The following is a 25,661-nucleotide window of genomic DNA, read 5'->3' on the forward strand; positions in this document are numbered from 1 at the left end:
AGTTTTTTGCCACAAGTTCGTTAGAACTACTATTTTATGAAGCGTTATTTTTCTCGATAAAAACTGACTATCGACACGTTCATTTAAGATCCTGTCAGCTATTAATACGGTTAGCTTACTCGGTCAGGTATTCATATATCAACAACTAATTCGTCGGTCTCAATTGCATGATTATGAATTATCTTCGCGATCTTGCGGAGTCGGGAAGATGCGTTTTTTGAGACTCGCTTGTTCATTCATTCATCGTTCGAACTATCGGTCTTCCTGAATATTATGCGTCATGGAGGCTTCGCAACTCCGGGGATATGTTTTCCGAAGCTCTGACATTCGAAGTTTTGCAACCGCCGGAAAAGATGGAATTCCAATCTTTCTTAATCATATCCGCGGCCTTTTCAGCGACCATAATAGTTGGTGCATTGGTATTACAGGATGGAATGTTTGGCATGATAGAAGCGTCCACAACCCGAAGACGATTTACACCGTGGACCTTCAGGCGTGAGTCTACTACAGCCATTTTGTCGTTGGCAGTACCCATTTTACAAGTAGACGTGTGGTGATAGAGACTCCATGGGAAAAATCTTGCGTAGCAACGCCAATAATCACGCGACGGAAAATTCAAGTGGGCACACTCTGGAATCACGTTGGAGTTGGGACGTACATTCAATTTCTTCATAGCCGAGGTTTGGCTGAGGTTGTAGGCAAAATAGACTCCTTCTACCTGTGGATCCGAAAATCGTTTATGAAATCTTTCCCAGCTCCAGTTATTTTGATGGTTTTCAATATAAAAATTATCAACGTACCAGAACCTCGAGATCATCCGGATGGTCTAAATAATTTGGAACCATGATTGGCTGGTGTGTGATATCATTGTCTCTCAGCTTAATGTAACCTCTACTCTTCGGGTGTATCAGCGATGCTACCACACTGTATGCTTCCTTGTCAATTACATCCGCGTATAAGGCTGCGTAAAAGTCGCCTCTCAGACCATAGGCACCCTTAACGAGTTCACCATTCATGTTTAGAGCGGCTGATCCCATGAATGATTGGAGGTCTGGGTAATCGATGGAACTGTTGGCGTACCTGAGAAGAAATGAAAGGTTCAATCAGAAATATTTGTGTAATACGTAGTACAAGATTGTGTACCAAGAAAGTGAAGTAGGTCTTTTCACGCTGAGCGTAAGTTGCGAATACGCGGAGTAAGAAAGACTTTGCCTCCATGACGCACACGACACTTTATGTGATCATAATGTGGTCCACAAGTTTTTTATTTTTTATAGCGTAATACAAAAAAGCGCACTTTTAAGTACAAGGATGTGAAGGTGAACTTAGACGTACTCCGATGTTCTGTTCTGTAATGTTCTAACAACGATTACTTTACGGACGGAACATAGGCAAAAAATGATGCGTAGACCCTACTGGGTTAAATAATTATATTAATGCGTGATGAATCACGTGTTAATCCAGAAGAATATTCAACGAAACTTGGAATAACCCGTATAATGTCGGCCTTTCAAAGACACGAGTATCAACCATAATCCTTCCACGTAACTACCATAAACAGAACTAGAACTATAATGCTTGAGGTATGTGATCGGCAAGTTGAATCTCGACATGTTTTGTACATATTGTACATAGATGCATCATTATGTTTGGACTATACAAGCAATTTTGCATTATAATCTGATTTTAGAGAAAATTTGAGTCGAGGGGCTAGTCATTATTAGTTTATTATTAAAATAAAATTCGAATTCATCTTTGGCATTGATGCAACCTCTTTCTTCCAACAGTGCTCCAAATTCGAATATATTTTATCAGATTGGTCTCAATTTGATCAGATTTTAGAAAATGGTAAACTTTTCTGAATTCGGATAAATGATATCTCAAAAACGAAAGGTCATTTACATTTGAAGAAATTTGAGTTGTGTTTTTAGAGAAGTACTCTCATATAAAAAATTAAGGAGTAGATGTGCAAAGTCGCCGTTAAATCTTGCTCAAAATATCATGAAATATCCCAATTACTTTTGAAAGTTGATGTGCGGTCTTCGTGAACTAATTGTAGCAATTACGTTAAACTGGAGTTTAACAGCTACGGTATTTATTACATCATACGCTGCATAAGCATAATCAAAACGCATTGAAAATTTCACATGAAAATGTATTATGCCTTGAGACATGAAGGTCAGTTATTGATGGAAACGATCTTCGGCTGTTCACTTGTCTGCTTTTTTTTAATTCCGTCAAAATGCTCAGTAACAAATGTCAAAGATTTCAGCTACATTCGTGAGTAACGAGTTGTGAATTACTTGGCACAACGCTTTTCATTTTATGATGGCTGGCAGGCGCAGAACAAGGCAGAGCTACAAGAGGTACCTAGACAGAGATTCGCAAAATCAAGATGTGCCTGCATCATCCTGGTATCGTTATTAGAAACAACGTCGGGATACATTAGTACGTATGAGTGATCACTGTAACTACAACCAGCCGTGCAACATGCATTTGGCGGGCAACAACCATGCTACCGCTGCGGATCCTCCTGTAGTGGAAGACAATAATTGGGTGAACGAATCGTTAAAGGTGATGCACGAGTTATCCTCGATGTTGATATTACGTAGATACTACTACCAAAAATTCTTCAAATTGCTCGATGTATTGACTAATCCCCTTATGCTATTGCTCTGTATATAGATCGATCCAGCTTGTGAACCACAATTGGCAGAAAATATAGCTGTTCCCAACTTGATGTGCAGTTTGACCGAGGACATAGATTTCATGGAAAACCAAAGCTGTAACTTACTAAATACGGTACTTTCCATGGATTAATGTTATTATAGTATTCTTATGTACTATGATGTCGACGCTTCGTTTCGGATTTTTTATTCCGAATATGTATTACAGATACCGACCGCCAACATGTCCCATGAAGGTCTGCATGAATTGGACGACGAGGAATCTTTAACGGAAGTCATAAACAAAGAGGAGCATGCATGGAACCAAGATGGCGTACCGGAAGAAGACGCATTGTGGCAACGTTACTCTTCACTTAGCGATGCGATATAAAGCGATACATTCCATAAGCCTATTACGATACCTGTCAGCAATAGGACATTACGATATGAGTGCGCACGTAGGTCATCCCGCACTCGCTTCGCTTGTGCGGGAACGACCCGCTTTGCTCACTCGTATCGTATACTATTTTTCCTATTGAGTTGCGCAAAGTTCGACCACTACAATTATTTTGGTAATTGAAACGTATCGAACGGTGGCGTTGTTGCGACGGGACGGGACGCGGGGGGGGGGGGGGGGGGCGAACCCCCCCGCCGAAAAAAAAATAAATTATAGAACTATTATAAATTTATTAAATTAAGAAAAATCTGATTTATTTATTATTTACAATTATTATTTATATTTATCGTTATGTGACAATTTACAAAATGAAACGGTATATTTTTTAATGACTCTGATGCATTTGATGTGGTTATAGATACATTTTTAATGGTTTTTGGTGCCTGATTTGTTTGATTATTTTCAATGTCAAGTCTGTTTCTACGATTTTCATACGGCTATTCAGGAGTCTCAGACTCTTCAGAAGTTTCAGGAATCACTGTAACTTTTGGGGTATCAGTACATACATTAGCATTTTCAGACGGATTTGGATACAACGTATTATCAAAAATTTGTGATTCTTCATTTCCTGCTATACTCGCATCTTCGTTGAGTTCCAAGCGCTTCGAATTCTTTGATGTGGACGTCAAAGTATCGCTCGCACGTTTTAATGAGAAGAGAGTGCCGCAGAGGTGGCGCGCGCGTGTATACCTTGGAATCGCTCGTATACTCTTATACATTCCTCACGCTCACCACATTCCCGCACGCTCATCTACATCCCCGTTCGCTCAGTTGCATTCCCGCACACTCTTGTCAGCGTGTGAGAAAGTGGTACTTTGCGAACGCAAATGCATGCGCAAAATCGGACTTTGCGCACGATAATAGGAAAAACAATTGGCGAGGTCGTTTCAATGGTCCTGAAGTACATTCTTGTACATGAACTATCTCTGACAGAAGAAACGGATTTGTTTGTACTGATAAATTCGATTTTCGCTGAGCTGTTATTAGCATGTAGCCGATATTTGATAACAAATTGTTTTTCCCAAACAGTGACATAACATTGTACGCGATATGCTCCAAGTGTGGTTCCAATTTAGGCAGCTTTGAACGCAAAGACCGTTATTTGAATTGTAGACTTTGCAATACTGTTGTTGATGTAAAGGATAACGCATTCAAAGACTTTTTCCTGACGCTAGATGTCGCGTCCCCGATTGCAAAAATTAATTGAATCGAATAGTGATTATTACAATGAAGTTTTGCATAACAGATTTCGTGCCGACGGTTTCATACATGACATTTACGACGGTAGGAGGTATCAGAGGTTTGTCGATAGCTTAAGCGATGCAGACAGATACAGTTACGCGACGGTAACGTTTAATACGGACGGAGCTCCTGTATTTGAAAGCTCGACTTACTCTATCTGGCCGATTTTTCTTATGCTAAATGAGGTTCCATTCAGAGTCCGCACCACAGAATTGATACTCGTAGGGCTGTGGTTTAGCAAAGATAAACCAAATATGACAGTATTTCTTCAACCGTTTATTGAACAAATGACCGCCCTTCCAAATAACGGTGTTGAGTGTACTCTTAACGCAAAGAAATTACGCATCAAAATCATTACACTAGTTTGTTGCTTGGACGCTGTTGTGCGTGCTCCGGTTCACGGTTTCACACAGTTCAATGGATCTTATGGCTGCAGTCAGTGTCTCCACCCAGACGAGTGGGTGTGCAATGATCCTACTAATCCGAGATCGGGTAATATTATATATCTGCTTTTGAACGTGGTGCCTAAGGATGGGAATATCGAAGGCACGGTTAAACACATGAACAAAGCCATACGGAGTAACAGAACTATTTTTGGTGTTAAATTCCTGTCACAATTAATCAATTTAGTAGGCTACGATATCATAGATGGCAACGTGGTAGATTCTTTACACTGTGGCTCTGGAGTTGCCAAACAATTCGCGACAATACGGTTCGGTACTAAGAAAAAAAGAGGGTTGCTATATCGATCTACGATGCAAGAAATCGATCTTTGGATGAAGTCTGTTAAACCGCCAAACCAGGTCGTTAGACTTGCTCGTCCTTTCTCAGACAGAGAATTCTGGAAAGCCAGGGAACGGGAAAACTGGATAATGTTTTACAGTATGGTGGTTCTCAGAGGTATATTACCGGATGACTTACTGATGCATTGGGTTTGTTTGTAGAAGGGTTTTACTTATTATCCAAAGGTGAATTAACACTGCGTGAGGTGTCCAGGGCAGAAAATTTGTTACGCGAATTCGTTGGCAAGTGTGAAATTCTGTACGGTAAGCCTGCCATGACATTCAATGTGCATTCACTCATGCACTTGGCGAAGACTGTTGCAGATTGGCGACCACTGTGGTCCCACAATGCTTATGCATTCGAGTCCGGGAATGGAGATTTACTGAAAGTTATTCACGCGGCGAAGGGAGTGTACCACCAGATATGCCGCTGAATTCAATTGAAGTATAGCTGTCTTACGTTAAAGGAGCACGTCTTTACGTTTGCAGCATTCGGTGTGAAACGTTATTGCGAAACGCTTGGTACCTCGATGGCAAAACAAACGTTTCGTTCGATTAAGACTCGCTATTTCGGTTCGGTATCAACAGTCGGTGACATTTGGTCACACAGATTGAATCTCGGAGGACCGTCTTTTTGTTATACTAAAATTGTGAAAAATGGTTATTTGTACCTTTCCGCGAATCGAGCCAACAACCGTTCCGATAACTCGTATGCCATATTAATAAACGAGTCTTACGTAAGAATACTTTACTTCATAGTAGACTCCGCGAACCAAAAAGGGTACACTATCGTTCAAGCTGTAAAGACAAAACATGCTTACCACGCATGTGATATGTTCCAAGAAATTGTTGCCGTTGAAGATGTTGAAACAGCTATTCTGACGAGCGACATCGCTAAAATATGCGTTCATATGCAAAAGAACAATACAGAATACCTTTGCGCCGTCCCGAGCCTATACTATTATTAGAAAAATGAAAGACTATAGATATTTGTGGATCTATAGATGTAAAAGGGTGTCCAGTCATTATGGAAATTATGTAATCATTAAATTGCCATGTAATTTGGTATTCTGTAGGAAAAAACTGTAATTGTCATAGAATTTTGTCCGGAGTTCTGTTCACATACACTGGAATCTCGATTTAGTCTTCCATTTACCAGACTATGTGGTACATATATAATATAGAGTTCTCGCACCCCGAGCCATGCAGGACCGTATCCATCAATGCCGCGTATAACCTTGCGTATATGTACGTGTGAAAAGACGTTTTTTCCTAAAAATTAAAAAAAGTTCACCAAAGTGTGTAAGAGCAAGGACATCAACAAAAACAAATTACAAAACAAATTAAAAATGTTGTGGCCTGGAGGCGGGCTGAATTGACGTCAACAGCCCCATATATTGGTTTCCACTACGTTCTAAAAATACCAATCAACCTGGAAGTCTGTTCTATTTGTACCCACTGCCGCGAAATACTGTACTGAAATAAAGAAAAAATAAATTAAAAATATGCAAATACACTAATTACGTGTACATTTATACACGTGAAGTAAATATATTATGAATATTGCAGTCTATATTTTTCAGCGATTTCGAGAGTACTAGATCATGTAGTTTTTTGTGTTATGCATATATACTATCGCGGATAGATTTTAAATTTGAACTAATAATGAGTCACTTGATATAAGTACATTTGTGCATGTAATATTCTTCCTTATTATTATTTTATTCATTTTTTTCATTGTTGATAAGATTTACAACTGGCGATCAAAATGACAAGCTATCAATAAAGGCCGTCCAACAGTAATTCGTGTCCTTTATTCTATATCAACTGTTCAATTTATTTATATTTTAAGAAGACCCTATTACAACGTAGTCGATTACAGTCGGGAATTCCGAGAATCTTCTGACAGTAAGCGTAGTCATGGTGACGTACGTATTTGCGTTGTAAATGTCGTCGGAGCGCGGCGTAATGGGCGTAGTAAGTGACGCAATATATTATCCCAAATTCAGTATACTCTATGATAATCGTCTGGTGGCTGCCTTCGGGCTTGCTTTCCGCCGTCGAAGTTGACGTTATTGCGACGTGAGCATGACTCCATGTACGCTGTCGATATTTTCAATAGGGATGACCTCGTCACTGAGCTCAGGCACATCTAATAAAGCTTGAGTCTTTACTACATCTACTTTGTTTTTTTTAGGCCGATATGATCGCTCTACGTCCTTTGCAGTTTCCTCAGGTCTTTTATCTGAATCACTGGTATAGGCATATTTTTCTTTTCTCAATATTTCTAACCTTTCTAATGCATTATTGTACGTCTCTGGAAAGTTAACGATATCATGAAAGTCTCGTGGCAATTGGGTCAAATATTCCGATTCATAATATTGACGGGTCCTGAGGGAACAGACGCATTTCGGCGAGTGCGGCCATATAAAACTGACGAGAACACAAAATCTCAAAAGACGATACAGCAAGTTAAACAAAGCTTGATACATATCTTGTAGAGTCTATAGAGATACGTCTGTTCTAGACTGCCTGACAAAATATGTCCATTTTAGATGCCTCGCCGAAATACATCTGTTTTCTTAAGACCCGTCAACAATCGACATATTATGTAAATCGAATCTAATATGGAGATTGACTTACTCGCTCGGCCTCTTAGCTCCAATGGATGTGTGGGCCAAGTTTTTGGTGGTGGTGCACAGTTTTTCACAAGGTCGTGCATTGCAGCTACTCCTTGTTCGTCATCGTAAGGTGGCGGCATAAATTTGTCAACACATTGGCCACTGTTAACGTCAAACGTGATTCACGTTAAAGGAAGTACGTCAATATCTAATAATTTTCACTGCTTCGATGGAGTGTTTTTAAAATTCACTAGCTGATACAAGTACTTCTCAACTTTGGACATGTTGGAAATAGTCTGAAATACATTAATCGGTAATTTGGTCAAATATATATGTACACATATTTCCTTCCAACCCAATCTTGTAGTGGACACATTACTACAAAATTGAATTTGTTTTGATTAAATATTCAAAAAATGGCTTCTAGACATGAAAACAGCAAAACTGACTTTTTTAAATCTGATTATATGCACCACATGGAACAGTTGTGAATTCGAGGACCATTACATTGAACTTGAAAGCCAGACGCGAGAAATTCCCACGTGGCGATCCGCGCGATCATGCAATGAAACCCAATTTTTATAACTTTATTGTTAGGAATGCCGTTGTTTATCCACACGTGTATACAAGAAGTATTCGAAATACCGTTGTGGTTGAAGAAAAATACGAATGTATTATAATATGTGTTGAAATATCCTCACTCTATAGGTTCTGTGGGAATACAATCTGGTAATGCGATAAATAGTTATATGTTATTGGTAAAATGAGATGCAACTATAGACACAATGCCACGAGAAAATTATAATTATTGACCTGCTTACCTGTTATCACGACGAAAATTGAGCACTTTTTCGCGAAGACCGTAGGATTCTACTAATAATGAGAAATTTCGACCGACGAAAGCCAACAATCACTGATCACGAGTACATAATTCTCTACACGTTCCGCCGCGAGTCTATTCGACTTGTCCTGATCGGCCAATGACGTCACATAGTTGCACATGTTCCCATTAGGCTGCAACACGAGGCACAAGTGCGTGCTCTCGACGCATAATTGTTATATTAAATAAAGTAGTATATTGACCAACTAAAACCTTGTCTTCTTAATCAACGACTCGGACATAACAGATTAGATTAATAGATTCAAAGATGTAGCCATCTATATCAGTCCAAATTCCACATATGAAGAAAAGGCATCGCATAAAATTTTTCATTGTTTTCTTTAAGCCTCAAAATTACCATTTAACTTTCAATGGATTGTAAATCATATAAATGTCTGGTTGAAGACTGTTGTTTTTCAAGTTCCCACTGTTTGAGTATTTTAGAATCACAAGGGTATGTGAACAGCGACTTTTTCGTTCTCCACTTCTTTTCATGACTCCAATTATTTCGCCCCTCGTGAATATTCGTTCAATTTTGACTATTTCTTGAGTATTGGTAAGTACATAATTATTAGGCGCAGCGGTAGTGAGGGTAAATCCTAGATACTTTAGTCTTGATATTGGAATAGTACCATCAGCATCTTCAGCACCCTGTTTTAAGGTCTACACTTCTGGAGGTAGGGTGACTTTTTTCTTCTGCACGAAAAATGATTCATGAACTCTGCAGCAAACTTGGGCTAATGGTGGGTTACCTGAACGCAGCATTCTCTTTAATTTCCCCAAAGGATTTTCGAAAGACAATGCTATAAATCTACTAATAGGAGCTTTCATATTTTCGACATCAATGACTACATGAATAAGGTTGTGTAAGTTCATGATATGAGATTTTGCTCCATAATATTCCCGTGTTAGTAAGAACAAGTTTTTTAGATAAAGTTTAACGATGTCCATATACTTTTGTTTCAAACACAGCGCTTCAGTGCTCAATACTCCACAAGAAATGTGCAGTAGCAAGAAATGCTTGTACAATGGAAAACTAATAATATTTTTAAGCACGATAGGACCACAGTATAATAGAAAAAATCTAAATTCCGTTTCCTTCCAGTGTATAATTTCAAAAATTGACCTTGGTTGTCATTCAAATTCACATGGTACTTGGGATCTTAAGTGTTTCATTCTATCAGATAGTTTAATTTTGTAAAATCGGCTCAATCGAATATTTAAATCACCCTGCAACCAATAGTTGAGTAGTTTTTTCATGACGTCCAGACAACATAGATGCATGAAATCGAGGAAAAACAGTATGATCATATGAACATCAGGTTTCAAACGGGTTAGCGATGAAATTCCGTTATGAGATTCACGTTGTTCTTCAGCGCGAAATGTAGCGTTGGATCGCTCAGGACATTCTGTCGAGCTGTATATCACTCGCCCATTACATTGTTGACCATGTACAGTACACCTTTCGCATGCACAGTAGCCGCCGTGCCCTTCAGTACATTCAATATAAGTTCGAGTTTGAGTATCAGTAATAAAACATTTGATTTTCACCTGAAATGTTCTTCCGTCAATCAAAAGGCCATTCTCTTGTAATAAATTCATTTCCTCAATAAATTTTTCCAAGTACTCATCTACGCTTTTTTGTTTTTCTTCACCTGAGTATATAGCTATGGGAAAAGGTTGATAAATATCTGAATTGAAATCTGTATTACAAAGGATGGGCCAGAACTGTTTTGAACTAGATCTGTATAAAGGCAACCCATCAATAATTATCTGAAGATTTATCGTATCATCGGCATGAAGTTCACTATTTATGCATTCTTTGAGGCCATTAGCAACACCAAAATATACAAATTCAGATGTAAAAGCTCCATTGCTATCCTGAAGTTTTTCAATATTGTATATGGATGATGTAGTTTTCAGAAAACTTTTCCCTGACTTAGGTAGATCGGGCAATAATCTTTGTCTTAATATCAATAGAAGCTTGGCCAGATGCGATTGGTGGATATTGTAGTTTATTACCCAGGATAAACTTTCGTTTAGAACATACCTCCGATCAATGCGAAATTTGGTATACTCATGTATTTTGATGCGCTGATCAAGAATATCATACTCAAAACACCCGCAAATTCGATTTTCAAGGTCAAATCAATTTTTTTTTTTTTTTGTGTGTGTATGTGTGTGTGTGTGCGGGTTTGTTTAGGTTTGGGTTTGGGTTTCTCCTTATATTTATTGCAATAAATGTGAAAAACATTTGAAAAATCGATTTTTTGTCGATTTGACCTTGAAAATCGAATTTTCGGGTGTTTTGAGTATGATATTCTTGATCAGCGCATCAAAATACATAAGTATGCCAAATTTCAGATCGATCGGAGGTATGTTCTAAACGGAAGTACACCCGAGGAGGGGCCGACTCTTTGGAGGCCAACAGACAGCGCTTATAATCGTCAAACGTAATTGTGTTCAATGTTGAACGTTGGACACCCTTGGCATAATTTTGAACTCGGTCATAATTTTTCCGTTGTTCTCATCCTTCATCAGACCCAGACGTTTTTTGTTTTTCAGCGGAATACCGTACACGTTGTCGGGAGGATAGTCAGAAGTGTCAAACATTGCGTCGACATCACGTTTAAGGATATTGTTACAAAGGGTAAAATCACCCGTTTTTCCCCCTTTTTATTGATCTAGTAGTCATCATAGAGAAAAGACGATTATAAACCTCTTATGTCTTTAAAAAAGAATAAGGTTGTTGCGTCAACCAACATCATTGTAAAAACAGTCTTGTTTCAGAATTAAAACCAGAAACACGTATCTTGAAAATTCAAGCTTTTTCCAACATTTTATTAACGCCTTTGATTTTGGCTTGATAATTAAACTCACAAATCCATATTTATTTCCGTAACGTCCAAGAACGTTACAATATCATAGATATTGGGCACATTGAATTGGTAAATAAGGCTGTCGGTGTCGGTGTACATCAATTTGACCTGTTTGTTCGAAAACTTGGTTTCAATATAATTATAGTGAAAATCGTAGAGAATAATTTTGGATGAATCTAGAATTGCGGCGCCAATATACTATATAGACTTAGCGAAGTGAACTTTGACACGATTCATTTCAATGATAATCATATCAGCGTGAAATAGGGTGCAGCTGGTAAAGTTTGCTCGGGCAATGAGCGTTCTCGCACCACGTTTTCCCTCCCATTTTGTAACCAATTTAACATCTTTGTGATTTCGCACATTCTCCATAGTCTTGCCAAACACCGCGTTATTCATGAGCTTATAAAAGTTTTTCTCAAATTTGTTCCTAGACTGCTTGCGCATGTCGGTGTTGAGAGTGATGTAAGGCTCGAGCCATGGAGATTGTGCAAACTTCAAAACTCTATGCACTTTTGTTAATTTCAATCCTAAACTCAAACTGCTTCAAATTTCTATAGTGCAATATATACTTTGTTTTGAGGTGAAGGGTGGTAACGAGTTTAGCGTTTTTACCACCTGGAGGAGTGAAATGCTCGGGACAAAGAGGTAAGTCTTTATGATCCTTATGAAGCTCTATAGGATATTCTAAATCCACCTCCAGGATGTAACCGATCCGTGAATCGTCCGGGTGAGTTGATATATTGATGTGATTATGCTCCCACTCGAAAGAATCGATTGGTATATGTGTACCCATAGCCGCATCGTATAGATTGTCAACGTCAAAATACATGAGATACGATTCCACGTTACTAGGATCAAAATCTTTCCCCATAAACCTGTTATTGGCCCGAGCGTGTCGATTAGAATATTGTGCTACACTGTCTCGAATGCTCCTTTTAATAAATAAGACCATTTCAGGGTCGTCTAAAACTTGTAAATTTATTCTAGTATGTTTGAGCATCGCGTCAAAAGCAAGTCCCAGCGCTGTGTAGTATTGCGACGGATCTAAATCGTATGTTTTGAAGCAACTGGCTCGGAAATTTTGAAAAATATCAGCCAGCAAAGGAACATCAGTCTTTAAATATAAATCTAAATAGTCGCCCAATGACTCTTCATGGAATTCCCACCAAACATTTTTAGCGGGCTCGTGATCGGCGTCTGAAATATTTGCATCACAGAGGTGCGAGCAGAAATGCTTCTTTGCAGGTAATCGCGTTTCATCGAGTTTTCTCCAACAATCCATGTATTCATAAGGAAAAACGCCTTTACGGGTCATCAAACTAAACGATGCGGGATTATTATAAAATTGACGCGTTATGTGTTTGACGGCATCATCCAAATATGACGAAAGTTTATCAATGCTGCTCGCTATAAATCGAAACGAATCAATGAATCTCAAGTGCATCATTGTCCCATCAACACGTTTCGTGAAGGATATATGTATGTATGTATGTAATATTTATTGTTCCCCTTGGGGTTACAAGGACTTCCCTTTTCCTCTTCCTTTACAATATTTTTTACATGTTTTCTTAACCTATTCTTACCCTATTCTTACTTCCTACCTTATCCTTACTTAATTTCTAATTGCCTGTGCCCTGTGCCATTGCCTTGCCATTTCCTTACTTTCCCTCTTATCCTTTTCTTATTTTTTTTTTTTTTATCCTTATCTTTACTTAACCTTATCCTATTTTACCTTATTCTATTCCCTAAATCGTCCTTACCCTAATCGACTTCCATTTCCCATTCATCTCTCACTCTTTCATTCTCTTGTACATCCCTGATCCTTTCCAATTCTCTCATCCAGACTTCTCCCACCCCCTCCTCACCTAACATCTCCCTCACCACCTCCTGCCAGCTTTCCTCCCTTCTATCCCAGCCTACGCACCTTTCCCATACGTGCTCCCATGTTTCCTCCTCCCCCCCCCCCGCACACCCTACACCTTCTCTTTTCCTCTTCTTCCCAGTACCTTGCCTCCTTCATCTCGCTTCCTAATCTAAATCTTGCCACCCTTATCCATCTGCTTTCTCCCTATCCCTTTCCCAGATATACTGGTATCCCTTCTCCTTTCACTAGCCTGTACCATCTGTTGTACCTCGATTCCCTTATTTTCTCCCACCTCTCTTTTCACTGTTCTTCCCTCTCTCTTTCCTCTATTTCCCTAAACTCCATCTCGCCCCTCTCCCTTCTCGCGACTACCTCTCTACTCTCTGCTCCCCTTTCCGCAAAGAAACTTTCCCTTTCTCTTTCCCACCTCGATCCCTGCCTCCCAGCTTCTGCCTTGTCCCTTATCTCTTCCCAGCATCTCCTAGCTAACTCGCTACCCTCCCCTCTCTCCAGCTTCCTTTCAAAATTCCATGCCCTTCTCCCTGCCCTAATCCTTAGCTTCTCCCTCTGTAGTTCCTCCCTTACTAGATATCCCGGTGTTCTCCCATCCACTCCTAATGTCCATCTCAAAAATCTATTCTGTACCGCCTCGACCGCCCTCCACTCCCTCCACCCCCATATCTCCGATGCATACTCTATTACCGTCCATACTAGCCTGTCAAATAACCAAATCCTTTTTTTCCCAATCCCTCCCAAACCTTCTTTTTCCTATCCCCCATACCTGCCTCATTACTACCCCTGCCTTCCGTACTCTCTCTTTCACCTGTGCTTCCTGTCCCCCATTGCACTTTACTCTATACCCTAGATAGCTGAACTCTTTCACCTCCTCTATCCTTTTCCCTTTCCATCTCCAATCTATGTTTTTCCTTCTACCGCCTCCTTTCCTAAATCTCATAATCTTTGATTTCCCTACATTTACCGTCAGCTTTTTCCTATCCATATACCTTTCTAACTTCCTAATCATTACCTCCATTTTCTCTTCACTTTCTGCTAGTAACACTATATCATCCGCATAAGCTAACGTGCATACCCTACCGCCGGCTCACTCCACCCCCCCAATTCTTCTCCCTCTCCCCATTTCCTCTTCTAAGTCCGCCAGCAGCAGGTTGAACACATGCGGACTGAGCGGACATCCCTGCCTTACCCCCCTCGCTGTCCAGAACGCCTCTCCTACCTTTCCCCCGCTCCTTACTCGACTCTTTGTTTCCTTGTAAATTTCCTCTATCCTTACCCTTAGCCCTTCCCTCACCCCTCTCCTTTCCATAGTCTCCCACAGCACCTTCCTGTTCACTGAATCGAAAGCCGCTTTCAGGTCTACAAAGAACGCCACCATCTTTCCCTTGTCCTTTCCCACCTGCCTATTGATTAAATAATTAAGTACATATATATTGTCAATTGTACCCATGCCTTTTCTAAAAACCGTTTGGTTTTGCGGTATGAAGCCCTTTTCCTCTACCTCTCTTCCTAACCTATCCGCTAATGCCATCGCATACACCTTATATAGAGTTGGCATCAAAGTCACCCCCCCTATACTCTTCTACCCTTTTCCCCTCCCCCTTCTTAACTATCGGCGCTATCAATCACTCCCTCCAATCCTCCGGCCAGCCCTCCCCCACCCAAACTCTGTTACATGTTTTCCATATCCACTGCTCCATTTCTTCCCCCCCATACCTGTATACCTCGGTAACTATTCCATCCCCCCCTGGTGCCTTTCCATCCCTCAGCTTTCCTATCACCTTTTTAATCTCTTCCCTCTGTAGCTCCCCTTCCACGTCCCCCTTCCTATTTACCGACTCCCCGCCTTCTGTTACCTTGCTTTCTACCCCGCCTAATAATCCCATGAAATACTCCCTCCACTCCTGATCTCCTATTTCTTCATTCACCCTCTTCCACTTCTTTCTTTCCCTATTAACTATCTCCCATACCTTGCTTTCTGTCCTTGCTTCCGCTGCTTCTTTTATGAATCCCTCATTTTCTTTCTTTTTCCTCTCCTCGCATAGCCTATTATATTTTCTTCTTTCCTTTCTATACGCGTCCCCTTCCCCCGCCCTTTTCTCCAGTTCCTTAGTCACTGCCTAACTTCCGCTTTTTTTCGCCTACATTCCTGATCCCACCATCCCTTTTTCCTGAAGGATATATATTTCTCCTTATTTATGGGCAGCAGTGTAATTTGACCGGGAAAAGTTGACGCTAGGGGTTTTATTAAAAAGTGCGAATCTAACCGGACAAATTGTGAAAATCTATCGGAATTTTATGCGTCTCTCTGGAATTCAAATTACACCAATTATGAGCAGGACCACGATATTTACCCGAGAAGTGACAATGATCGTGACACTTTTTCTCCTCAGGGATAAACGGCTGTTCGCAAATATAACAATTCTTTGCGCGTATGTGACGATTGCGTTGCACTTGGGTAAGAGACTCCATCGGAATTATGTTTTTGATGCGCGACTCTACTTGAATCGAACAATCTTCCAGCTGCCGCATTAACCAATCTATGCAATCGGCACCGCGTTTACTGTTGAACTCCGATAAAGTCTCGTCGTACGCGCAATGTACATAGTATGCTACACTGTGCGGGATATGCTTTTGAAATTCATGTGTTTTACGGTTTGAGACGTGATTCTGGAATTCATCAACCGGTACAGACTCTAATATACATTCGAGATCGGCGTATACAACAAACGGGACGGTACCTTTGTTTTGAAAATTTGAAAATGTTATATATATAGACTTGGGAAATTCCATACGAACTTTAACCTAATGCAATCTAGTCGATGGTTGTCATAGGCGTGTTCCACGCTAAAGTGATACAAGCATCTGTCATATAAAAATAGCCGACCATGATGATCAGTCAATTGTTTGCTCACCAATCGTAAAAGATCTTGAATCCAAGCGAAATGAAATCTTGATGTGAACTCGCGAGCCATATCATTTTTGTGGCAGTCATTACTTTCAAGTATTAGAAGATGAATCGTATCAATGTTTACGCTATGCAAATTTTTACTCAAATAAATTGGCACGATGACGCTTTTTTCCGATTTTCCATGACGTAAAAAAGTTTGAGATTATATTCCGTATACATTGATTCGCAAATTATTCAATCTCTCAAGCTTCTTCACATCATGTAGAGTAGCAGGGAATTTAATATCTGTACAGTCCAATTCGGAAATATACCGACGATAACGGTGAGTCCTTTCAGAGTTGTTGTTGACAGGGTGGAGGGCTGCAGTGATGGACCAGAGAAGGTATCTTCGTTTTTGTTTTTCACATTCTCCACAGCTCGCTTCCACTGAATATCCTTGGGTAGCTCAACGAATGTCGAAAGCCCTGCAGCGAGAGGCTGGTACCTATTGATATTTACAGTAGTATTGAGGACCTCGATCATGCTCCACCCAGAATCGCGTTGTTCAAAATCTTCAACCTTCACAAGCAGATCGTTCCTTGCGTGCGTGAACCAATCGTCTATATCGCTCGATGGAAGGATCGCTCTGTTGGAGGTGTTGAAGATTTTAACTTCTTTCACAATCCCATCGTGCTTTGTGTTTTCAAATTTGCACGATAATGTGAGGTCAACCTTTACATTTCCCTCCTCGCGCAGTACCAGCCTCAATCGCTCAACGATAATCCGCTGCGCGTCGTCCAGCAAGGCCTCCTAATTCTCATGCCGGAGATTTGCGATAACCCCCGTTCGGATCCGGCTCGCAAAAGCACTATCGACATCGTCCCACTGTACGCCTGCAGGACTACCGATATTAGCGCCCATCACCACACTGTGCTGCTGCTGCCGCTGCTGCTATCGCTGCCGCAACTGTAGCTGAATCTTTGCCACCCAGGATTGTACGAGTGTGATTGCATATTGAATTTGCAGTTTTGCACCTATGCTTGTTCTCGGACGCTTGGAAACATCACGCAGCAATTGGAGATTTTCCGTTCCAACATCAATCCAATGTTCGAAGATATCGTCATTCTCCCGCTCGAGATGCAGCTCGCCCAACAAACTGTGTGCATTCCCCATCATTTTGACGAGATTCGAGTATGTTTCAGCGATCGTGACTTTAATGTTGATATAAGCAGAACTTTGTAAAACTTTTAACTTGCACGTATTGTGTAAGAAGCTGACGAGTTGCATCGGATGCGTTGAACCAATATATGCCGATAAATTGTAAGAATTCGGGTGTGATGGTGGGGGGTCCAAGCTTTGTACCACCTCCTATCATTGAAGAATAAAAATATTTTATGACAAAAAACTAGTCTAAGCCTTCACACCCCAACCCTTATCAGCGTGGGGCTTATGATGGGAAAAATCGGTCAACGAATAGCAGGTAGTGAGCGGCGTTTGACGGAAGAAAAATCTGGTCTTGCCTACTCTTCACCAGGTGGTTCGTGTACATACCGTTTTTGGGGCTTATGACTTTTTATGGCGAACAGGTCTGAGCCTGTAGACTTCCAACCCCCATTAGCGTGGGACATGCGACGAGAAGAAAATCGGTCAACAAAAAAGCAGGTAGCGAGCTCTTGAGAAAATTTTCCCAGCTCATACTATTGCCGCGTTATATTTTGCCCGCACATCACATGGTGTACATCCCACAAACGATTGGCTGGTTGGTTTTTGCACGGTGGAGAGTGGACGTGTCTCTTTCTATACAAATTCGAATAGCAGTTTGAAACTTCTTTCGCATTTGAAAAATCCCTCGTGCGGAAATAGGTGTTTGACAAAGTGAGTAGTGAAAAAGTAGCCATCTTGCGGCGAGCATTGGAAACATTACGTAGAGTAGATCGATGAAATATCGATTGATCGATAATGCGGTGGGCGGCGCCACACACGAAAAACCTGCGGCAACACCCGGTAACACCAACTGTCGGTAAGATCAGAGATAACAATTCCAGGGTTAAAATTTCTGCCGTTTAACAATAAAAAATTTGAAATGTCTGCTCATCTGACGGCGAAAAATCAAAATGGCCGCTCATCTGACTAAGCAAAAATCAAAATGGCTGCTCATCCGACTAAGCAAAAAATTTCATTGTCAAACTGTCTGTCGGTAAAGTCGGTCAAAAATACTGGTGACGCCATCTATGTTAACGCTTCAGCCGGTAACAATATTCGGGGTAAGGTTTATCATCGCTGTGGTAACATATCAACTGTCCGTAAGGTAGGAATCGGGGCTACTCTGCCAGTATGCCGCTATTTTGTGGCCCAGAACTGTCATATCCATACTACTTCCGTCGCATGAGATACTGCTGGTTGTAATGAACGGCAAACACATCTGAACAGAACTAATCTTGGCAATTCGTATTTTCTTTTCAGGAACGCAAAAACGCCGTTATTGACTCCTCTCATGACCGAGGCATTGTCAGTTCCAATGCCAACTAAATTTTCCAAACCCAGATTTTAGACATTCAAAACTTTTTCTATTTCTCCTACATTGCCGTCTGCTGTACCTGAAATAAGTTCAACGAGTTCTATAAATATTGATACAAACTTTCCGGTCTCATCACTTTGATATCTAATAACGACGCCTAATAGTTTGGTCACAGCAATATCTGTCGGTTCATCCAATATAAGGACGACTCTTTTTTTCCCAATATCGTTCTGTAATATTTGCTAAAAGTGTGATCCAAATACATTTGTTACTACTTGAGTACATTTTGTTCTATGTATTCGTACATGTGCGGCACTACTTTCAGGAAAAAGAGATGTGCACAACTCTGCTAGGTGATCATTACTGTTTATATTACCATGAACTGCGCAGAAGAGAGCCTAACTTTCTTCAGCAACTTTTTTCTTATCAGAACCTCGTGATGATTTTTTGAAGTCGATTTTTTTTCATTATGCACTCGAAAATGAACTAATCGCTGTTTTATGCTTATTCCTGACAGAATGCTTCTTGATATCAGCTGAACGAGGATTGAATTCGCTTTTACAATATTTACAAAAGCTTTTTTCGCATTATTTGCCACAAGTTGCAACCACTTTCTGAGGTCCAGAAAGCTCAACCAGTCTTTCCTGAATTTTTGTTTCTTTTTGGGCTTTCCTCATCACACATGGAACCAATACACTTAACCTTAAAATCGATATTCACTATTAGCTGCCTTATATTCTTGTGGTATTCCCCAGCATTAATAGTCACGAACGCAGAGGTGGCTGACGTAGCACAGACATAAAAGTCACTAACAAGGCTAGGTTGCGATCGCAGTCCACCTCATTTAGCACTCCGTAGCGCGTCAGCCAATCGTGGCGAATGGTTAAAAAAAAGGTTAACCAATTGCCAATCACGAACCGCTGACCAAGTAGACATTGCCAACGCAATCTACATCACTATGAATATCACCAAAGGTGAACTGAAAATACCAGATTTAGTGACAAAGTCACCAAGTTGGCAACACTGATTGTCCAGTTTATGCTTTATCGAATAAATTATTATACAAAAAGTAAGCGCCGAAGACATATCAGTTCATCCAGTAATACATCGAATAGCAAACCCAGTAGCAGCTGCACTGGAAGTAGCTCTCAAGGATCGTCTCGGAACAGGAAAACCTAACTCCAAATATCTCACTATCGGAAACAAGTTTAACGGACGTGGGATAAGATAATTCAATCAGTGCCAACCAGCGTAATGCTATTGATCCCGCTGACGGTAGTATTAATAACAATTAGTATATTCGGAGGAAAATAGCAGCAAATAAGTGGACAGCCTTCCTGTGGAGTTAGATCGACGGCAATTATTGTATAAGAACTTGAAAATCCAATGACACGAGCTGTAACCCATACACTTATACCCGGCACAATTGTTGTAGATCTTATTCAAAAAAAGATCTGTCCGTGTATTCACGAAAAGAGATGTAAAATTTGTTAAAGAAGTATACGTAAAAAAAAATATAATTGAAATTTTGAATCATTTTCTTTCTTTATGTCCGAAGGCTTTCGACGGTACTTTTGATGACGAATACTTTGGCTATGGAGTATAATTGGGCGGGACGAGAAAAAAGATCATTTAAAAAAACTAGACCAAGGTGTATTATCACTGATGAGTTCAAAATTTACAGTTCACGTTTCCTGCATATCGCATGTAACTAATAAAAGACCAAACATTGATTCTGCTGTTTCGAACCTAGCGATCCTCCAGTACCTATGAAATGAAACGAATGATAAATACATACTTTGTTGTAGAGTATTTGTGTTTTCTTTGAAATGAATCGAAGGATGCATTCTGATCGAATTTTGTTATATTTGAAAAGAGGAAACAGTTGGTCAAAAAATATTTTCAAATGCACGGATGTTCCTTTGATATAACTTACAAGATTTAAAACTATGGAGAAAAAGTCGAAAGCTGAGCTACTTCCAGCTAAGAATTTAATCGTGAATTTCCTGAATTTTCAGACAAAAAAATCGATTTTCAAAACACGATGGGCAATATGGTGGAATCGACATTTTACGTTTTATTTTTTAAAGGCCAGAGGACGATAAGCATAGTGAATCGGCCCCAGAAGGATATCTGGATCATTTGAGGATATGTTGGTATTAATAAGATACGTTCATCTTGCAAGTTTCAAATCTTCATCTACTGAGGTTTTTGAATAAATCGAAAAAAACTGAATATCGAACAACAAATTTTCTCCAAAACGGCTTGACCGATTTGAATGAAATTGTCACATTATAGAGCTATATAAAGGCTATAATTGGGAAAAATAACAACTCATAATCTGCATAATAACTATTTGAAACGGGCGATTTTTCTCGAAATAATTTTTTTTTCTCTATGATGACGTTTTCGTCCAATTTTTAAACTAGTTTTTTTAAATACCTTTTCCGATATAGAATAACTTCTAAACTCCACAAATTATTCGAAAAGGTACGCTATATTTAAAATAATGAAAAACTGATTTATTTCAATATTTTTACCCTTGAAACAACAGAAATGAAGCTTATTCGAATACGTATTAGGAATTTCATCTCTTCAGGCACAGTTAAAGAATATAGTATGTACGTAGTATGGCTATGAGAGTTCTACACGCAGATTCCGGTTACCGACACTTACCGACCGAGCCGCTCCCCGCAGCCCGCCAAGCCGCTCCGCGCAGCTCAGACTCAAACCCTTTTCCGCTCCGCGCACCCCAGACGCAAACCCTTTTCCGCGATGACGTCACAGTCTGCAGTACCAAAGGTCAAAGTCTGTAGTGCTCGCCTGCCGACGGTAGAGGGCGCAGCGGGGGGCGAGAACTTTTCTACCGTTCCGCATTCTTCTCCCACGATAGGACTGCTGATATGTAACATGAACCACTCCGAATTCCTTTCCCGGGGTAGGATTGCTGATGTGTGACGTCAACCACTTCACATTTCTTCCCACGTTATCAACCACGTGACATTCCAAAATTAATAGTTCCGAGAATCGTATTTCACTTATTCGGATGTCGGTTTGATATCGACCACGTGACATTTTTTGGCTTGTAACTGCCGTGTGAACTCAACGATGAATTTTGGACGGGTTCAGACAAGACCGGAGTGCAAGGTCGGCCGATAGCTGCGGTACATTCAAAGCCAAGGATCTGCGGTGTTGGGTTACTATCGCTCAGGGAATGCTAAAAGGTGCGCGCGCATCCGTACAGCTGCCCTATAAAAAGGACGCTCATCACTGCAAACGATCATTAAGTTACAACCTGTCAAGTATACGTGAGGAAAGAGCTCAAGATGGAATCCGCGAAGTGTTTGAGATTGATCGATGTTATGGAAATGGCGTTCAAGATTTTATCTGAAAAATCGTCGCCGGCAGAAATTGCAAAATGGATTCGATTCGGAAGCCAAAATATCAGGCTTTTGAATGAAATCTTACGCAACAACGCCTCAACGATCGGGGAGAAGACAAGAATTTTGACTAAAATCGGAATTCTGAAATCGTTGACAGTCAAATTTGAATAATTTATAAAAGTGGGTGACGGATTACGAAGCCGACGAAGAAGCGATCGAGTACGGTAGAAAGATTTGGAATCAGCTTTCGAGAGGAAAATTCGAACTGGATCCATCGTCAATTTGAAGCATAAAGATGTGGAGAGATTTCTAGAAGACGCAAAGGTACTAGCTGTGACGAGACTAAAAAACGCTCTGAAGAAAGACAGGAGCTTGAAAGCCAACGTTATCCTGGCTTGTAAATTTGAAGTTAGAAAAGATGATCGCATGGTGAAAGAGATCAAATTTTTTAATACGAGAAATGAAATCATCCTCCAGACAACGGATATCAACGAATGGTTCATCGAAAACGCGACGGAGCGTTTGTTGAAAACGGTGGAAGATTTCCAGGAAAAGGATTCGGGCTGGTCGCTGACTGAAATAATCAATTTGACTGTGAATATCAACAAGTACGTGCCACTACGAGGTGGTGTCTTCACATACACTCCGTTACCTAAGCATATCAGTAATAAGAAGGCTGTAGTAAACATCAGAAACAACGACTCTTACTGCTTTCTTTGGTCGGTCACCGCAGCTCTGTTCCCAGCCGACAACAACCATCCTAACGCGACCAGCTCGTACCCGCATTTCAGCTCAGTGCTACGGTATGATGGTATAAAGTTTCCTATGTCTCTAGACAAAAACACCACTTCAAAATTTGAGAAGCTTAACGGCCTTTCAATTAACGTTTACGGTATAGACCAAGGTGATCGGAAAGAAAGTGAAATAGTACCGATTCACCTGAGTCAGAATGAGTCTGATAAACCTGTGATTCATCTTTTGGCGATAGAAACTGAAATCACTGACGATGACGATGATGATGATGTAGATATGGAAAATTATGAAAAAAATTGAATCTTCCATTTTACTTGTATTCGAAATCTGTCTCGATTAACAAGTTCTCAAATTTCTAAACGCAATGGTCGTACTTGGTTGTGCGATAGATGTTTGACTTACTTTCATTCTGAAGAGTGTTTAACAAAGCACAATGTAGATTGCATGAATTTAAACAAAACCAAAGTTATTCTACCTACGGAGGAGGAAAAAATTCTAAAATTTAAAAATTTCAAGCACAAAGAAACCGTTCCGTTCTGCATTTACGCAGATCTAGAATGTTTACTGCAACCCACACATGAAAGTTTTGGGGAAAATAGAATAATTTATCAGAAGCATCTCCCGTATAGTATAGCTTACTATCTGCATTGCGCGTTTGACGATTCGCTTTCAAAATTCAAAATTAATCGCGGAGAGACTTGCGTTCAATGGTTTGTGAACGAGTTAGCGGAATTGGCACATTCGTTAGAGGGATACTACAAGACTGTTGTACCGATGGAACCGCTCAATTTCAATCAAATCAACGAATTTCATTCAACGACAGTGTGTCACATTTGTGAAAAACCGTTTACACTCGCAGACGTGAAACATCGTGATCACTGCCATTTCACGGGAAAGTACCGTGGTGCTGCTCACCGAGGTTGCAATCTAAATTACCAAAATTCGCACACTATCCCAGTGATATTCCACAATCTGTCGGGTTACGATTCACATTTTCTGATCAAAGCACTGGCTACATCGTTCGAGGGCAGAATTGAGCTTCTACCCGTAAACAAAGAAAAGTACATTTCTTTTACAAAATATGTCAAGGGGACGGATATAAAGTTTAGATTCGTAGATTCGTACCGTTTCATGCCCAGTAGTCTTGAGAAATTAGCAACGTATCTCCGTGATGATCAGAAATCAATCACACAAAAATTTTATCATAGCTCAGATAAATTTCAGTTATTGACCAGAAAAGGAGTGTTCCCGTACGAATACATAGACAGTTAGGAGAAGCTCGAGGACACACGGCTGCCATCCAAACAACAATTTTACTCAAAATTAAATGATCGGGATATATCAGACGACGACTATGCACATGCATGTAAAGTTTGGCAAACTTTTAACCTTCAAACTTTGAGAGAGTATTCGGACTTGTATTTACAGACGGACGTGTTTTTACTGGCCGACGTTTTTCAAAACTTTCGACAGAGCTGTTGGACGACGTACAAACTGGACCCGTTACATTACTACACAGCGCCCGGTCTGTCGTTTGATGCAATGTTAAAATGTACAGGCATCGAACTCGAGCTTCTCACCGACATAGACATGGTTAGGTTTATCGAAAAGGGTATTCGTGGTGGTGTGTCACAGTGTTCGAATAGATACGCAAAGGCCAACAATAGATATATGGGAGAGGAATTCGATCCTGAGGTCGAAGAATCTTATCTCATGTACGTTGACGTTAATAATTTGTACGGTGCTGCTATGAGCTTTGCTCTGCCATACAGTTCCTTCGAATGGTTATCAGACTTCGGACAATGCGACGTTCTTACCATCTCGGACGATGCGGAGTTTGGTTACATACTGGAGGTGGATTTGGAATATCCTGAGGAACTGCATGAAATTCATAAGGATTTACCACTGTGTCCGGAGCACTACGTACCTCCGATCTCGAAGAGTAAGCAACCGAAATTGACGCCCACGCTACTTTCCAAGAAAAACTACGTTGTTCACTACCGCGTTTTGAAACAATGCTTACAAATAGGCTCAAAATTACTCAAAATACACAGAGTTCTGAAATTCAGACAAACCCCGTGGTTCAAAAAATACATAGATTTGAATACCGATTTGCGCAAAAAATCTCAGAACGAATTCGAGAAAAATTTTTACAAACTGATGAACAACGCAGTCTTTGGCAAAACAATGGAAAATGTTAGGAAGTATAGAGATGTCAGACTGATCACGAAATGGGATGGAAGATACGGTGCTAGAGCTACCATAGCCAAACCCAATTTTCACAGCTGCACCGTTTTCGACAAAGATATAATTATCGTTGAAACGAGTAAGACGAAAGTCAAGTTGAATAAACCATTGTATGCAGGTTTTTCCATCATGGATCTGGCTAAAACCTATATCTACGATTTTCATTGCAATTACATTAAGCAGAAATTCGGCAACCGAGCAAAATTAATGTACACGGATAACGACAGTTTGATTTACAATTTTACCGTCCCCGACATATACGAACACATGAAGGAGGACTTGCACAAATTCGATACGTCTGATTATCCGCTTGACAACGTGTGACAGGTTTTGAGTCCGCACGAATAATGTGGGGGGGGGGGGGGGGGGGAAGAGACAATTAGAGACGGGGCGGATGTAATAGGTAAAACTTGGTGTGTGTATTTGTGAAAAATGGGTCGACTTAAACTAAGAAAGATACA

The 25,661-nt window shown here is 40.3% G+C and overlaps 1 protein-coding gene across 1 annotated transcript; it reads right to left on the minus strand.

Moving 5' to 3' along the window:
- Positions 1-83: 83 nt before the first annotated feature.
- On the minus strand, positions 84-1,077 carry LOC124294515 (glucose dehydrogenase [FAD, quinone]-like). The gene is made up of 2 exons (XM_046739937.1): positions 801-1,077; positions 84-718 (listed from the first exon to the last, which is right to left on the minus strand). The coding sequence occupies exons 1-2, from the start codon at positions 1,035-1,037 to the stop codon at positions 272-274; spliced, it is 684 nt and encodes a 227-aa protein (XP_046595893.1). The 5' UTR covers positions 1,038-1,077; the 3' UTR covers positions 84-271.
- Between the last annotated feature and the right edge of the window lie 24,584 nt (positions 1,078-25,661).

This window comes from Neodiprion lecontei, chromosome 5, assembly GCF_021901455.1.
Source record: "Neodiprion lecontei isolate iyNeoLeco1 chromosome 5, iyNeoLeco1.1, whole genome shotgun sequence".
Lineage (NCBI taxonomy): Eukaryota > Metazoa > Arthropoda > Insecta > Hymenoptera > Diprionidae > Neodiprion > Neodiprion lecontei.